Raw genomic sequence first — 2500 nt, 5'->3', positions numbered from 1 at the left:
ATATTTCCAAATCCGCATCATTAAAGTATTATGTTAGTTAGTTAAGATCCTAAATTAACTAATGATTGTCCATAATGATCTTTAACTTTCCATTGTCTCTAATGAACTCTAAAGTTAGACCTAACCTACTATCAAACAAAATTACATTGCAACATATAAAAAGAATATTTACAGTGTTTACATTTATTCAGAGTTTCATACTGTTGTCTTTCAATAACAAAAAACTCAATTTTTGATGATTTTGTAAAGCTAAGTTACAATAACAAACACTTTCATAATATATTTTAGATAGATTCTTCAAATTTCATATTTTCGAGATTTACTGATTCAATCGAAAAAAAAATTTTGATAACCCTCTATATTCATACTCATTAAAGAAAATCAATAAATTTTGAAAAAAAAAAAAAGATATATTGTATCCTATTTTGTCTGATTTTACACACCATTGATACTTGTATTAATATGTCAGGGAGCAACATTCCCACTGTTATGTGCTTTACATTTTTTCACTTTCAGCTTGATAAATATATTTATGGTGATACACTTTCATTATTATCTATTTCAACGGGCCACTTTTCCTTCATAATTGCAGAACGATGCAACAAGCAACTCCTATTAATGCTTTACTGTGGGAATAACATAGAAATAATTCTCAGAACAGACATTGTTGGCATTAACTATGAGAAACATTCAACTTAAAATTCCTTTTTTTCGGCTGACTCTTTCTTCTTGTAAAATTAACTATGGCTGACTCTAAAAACTAGGTAAATTATCAGTTGAAACGTCCTTTGAAACTCCAAAATATATTTTTTTAATCTTAGTCGCTGTTCATTTTTACTTGAATGTTTTTGTACATTACATATGTACCTGTATTCCTTGCCATAAAAAAGGCTATTTATCATTCTTCCTTTATCTCAGGAATACTTTTTTTTTTTTTTTTTTTTTTTTTTTTTTTTACAGTTTTGTTATCATAAGGTGAGGGATGAATAAGGGTTTCCACTTCCAAATCTTCCCTGATTTATATTAAATAAATTGAATTCAACTGTGAACCGAAAAAGTACCCGTTTTATATATATATATATATATATATATATATATATATATATATATATATATATATATATATATATATATATATATATATATATATATATATATATCTAGATTCGAACGTTTCACTGGATTGGAATATCATAAACCAGAGAAAAAAAGCTTTTTACTTGGTCTTAACTACTTATATAGTGTTAGTATGTTTGTCTATGTCTGAAAACAAGATCATTAGTATACTTTAAGACTAACAAGTAAATGCAGAATATCTCCGCATTATCGGTTGATGGTGGAAATTTTCCCTTGGAAACATTACTGAATTGATGATAATTTTTGCAGATTTAGTACTGGGTTGCTGATTTCCGTTATAGATTACATTACGGATATTTCTCTCTCTGTTGCAAAATATTCCAATCTGTGCCTGTGCTTGTTTACCACATTTCTGAAGTCTTTAGTGCGTCTGCTTGTTTGGGAGCAATTCTGAAGTCTAAAGTGCCTCTGCTTGCTTGGCACAAATCTGAAGTGTTCAGTTCTTCTGCTTGTCCGACAAGATTCTGAAGTCTTCAGTGCTTCTGCTTACTTGGATCCTTTAAATCAAAATCTCACCACTTATCTTTACTTCCAGGTTGTGTTGGCTGTGGTGGTCGCAGTCCTTGCCGATCAAAGCTCCCACGTCACCTTCAGTTTGGGCGGGAAGACCGCTGTCAGTCACGGATCTTCCCATCACCACCCAGCTCCCCATGCATCCAAGGAGCCACGCCCATCTTATCACCCCCGACCTACTTATAAACCGAAGTCTGTTTACAAGCCTGAGCCTTCTTATAAACCTGAACCGGCATACACCCCTGCCCCGTCATACAAGCCGGAATTAGCATACACACCTGCGCCATCTTACACACCTGCGCCATCTTATACCCCTGCGCCATCTTACACCCTTGCGCCATCTTACAAGCCCGAACCTATGTACAAGCCTGAACCCGCTTATCATCCTGAGCCAGCCTATCGCCCAGAACCTGCTTATGCTCCTCATCCTGCTTACCATCCTGAACCTGCTTACCACCCTTCTGCTTATCATCCTGAGCCAGCTTATGGCCATAAGCATTCTTACCTTCCCCAGCCTTCCTACAAGCATCCCGAACCAGAAGTACCCAGTTGCGCTGCTGAATCCGGCAAGCCCTGGTGCCTCGAAGACAAGGAATACCCAAGTTACGAGATCAAAGCAGCCGCAGAATACCACTACGAGAAGCTCCTGTCTCTGTACGCCGACGTGGCCGATCTCAACACCGAACTGTCAGTCGAGCGCCCCATGTATCTCAAGGACGAGACCTACCTCTGCCCATCGGAAACGGCTTACGTCATGCCTCTCCGCGCCCTGAACACCGATGGTATGTGGAGGATGATCGTCAACAACATCGACGTCCATTACGACACCCTCACGCAGACGACGCGCATC

The 2500-nt window shown here is 37.3% G+C and overlaps 2 protein-coding genes across 2 annotated transcripts in view; both read left to right on the top strand.

Annotated features, from left to right (window-relative positions):
- The window catches only part of LOC137629711 (zinc finger CCHC-type and RNA-binding motif-containing protein 1-like), a 543938-nt gene that overhangs the window by 247882 nt on the left and 293556 nt on the right, over positions 1-2500 (top strand). The gene's annotated exons all lie outside the window — the stretch shown is intronic.
- LOC137629707 (streptococcal surface protein A-like) overlaps positions 1-2500 on the top strand; it is a 5659-nt gene that overhangs the window by 2410 nt on the left and 749 nt on the right. The window contains exon 2 of the mRNA XM_068361271.1: positions 1673-2500. This exon is cut by the window's right edge and continues 749 nt beyond it. Coding sequence (XP_068217372.1) covers positions 1673-2500 — 828 coding nt within the window. The remainder of the gene's footprint in view (positions 1-1672) is intronic.

This window comes from Palaemon carinicauda, chromosome 37 (genome assembly GCF_036898095.1).
Source record: "Palaemon carinicauda isolate YSFRI2023 chromosome 37, ASM3689809v2, whole genome shotgun sequence".
Classification (NCBI taxonomy): domain Eukaryota; kingdom Metazoa; phylum Arthropoda; class Malacostraca; order Decapoda; family Palaemonidae; genus Palaemon; species Palaemon carinicauda.
This window is presented reverse-complemented; position numbering and strand designations above follow the sequence as displayed.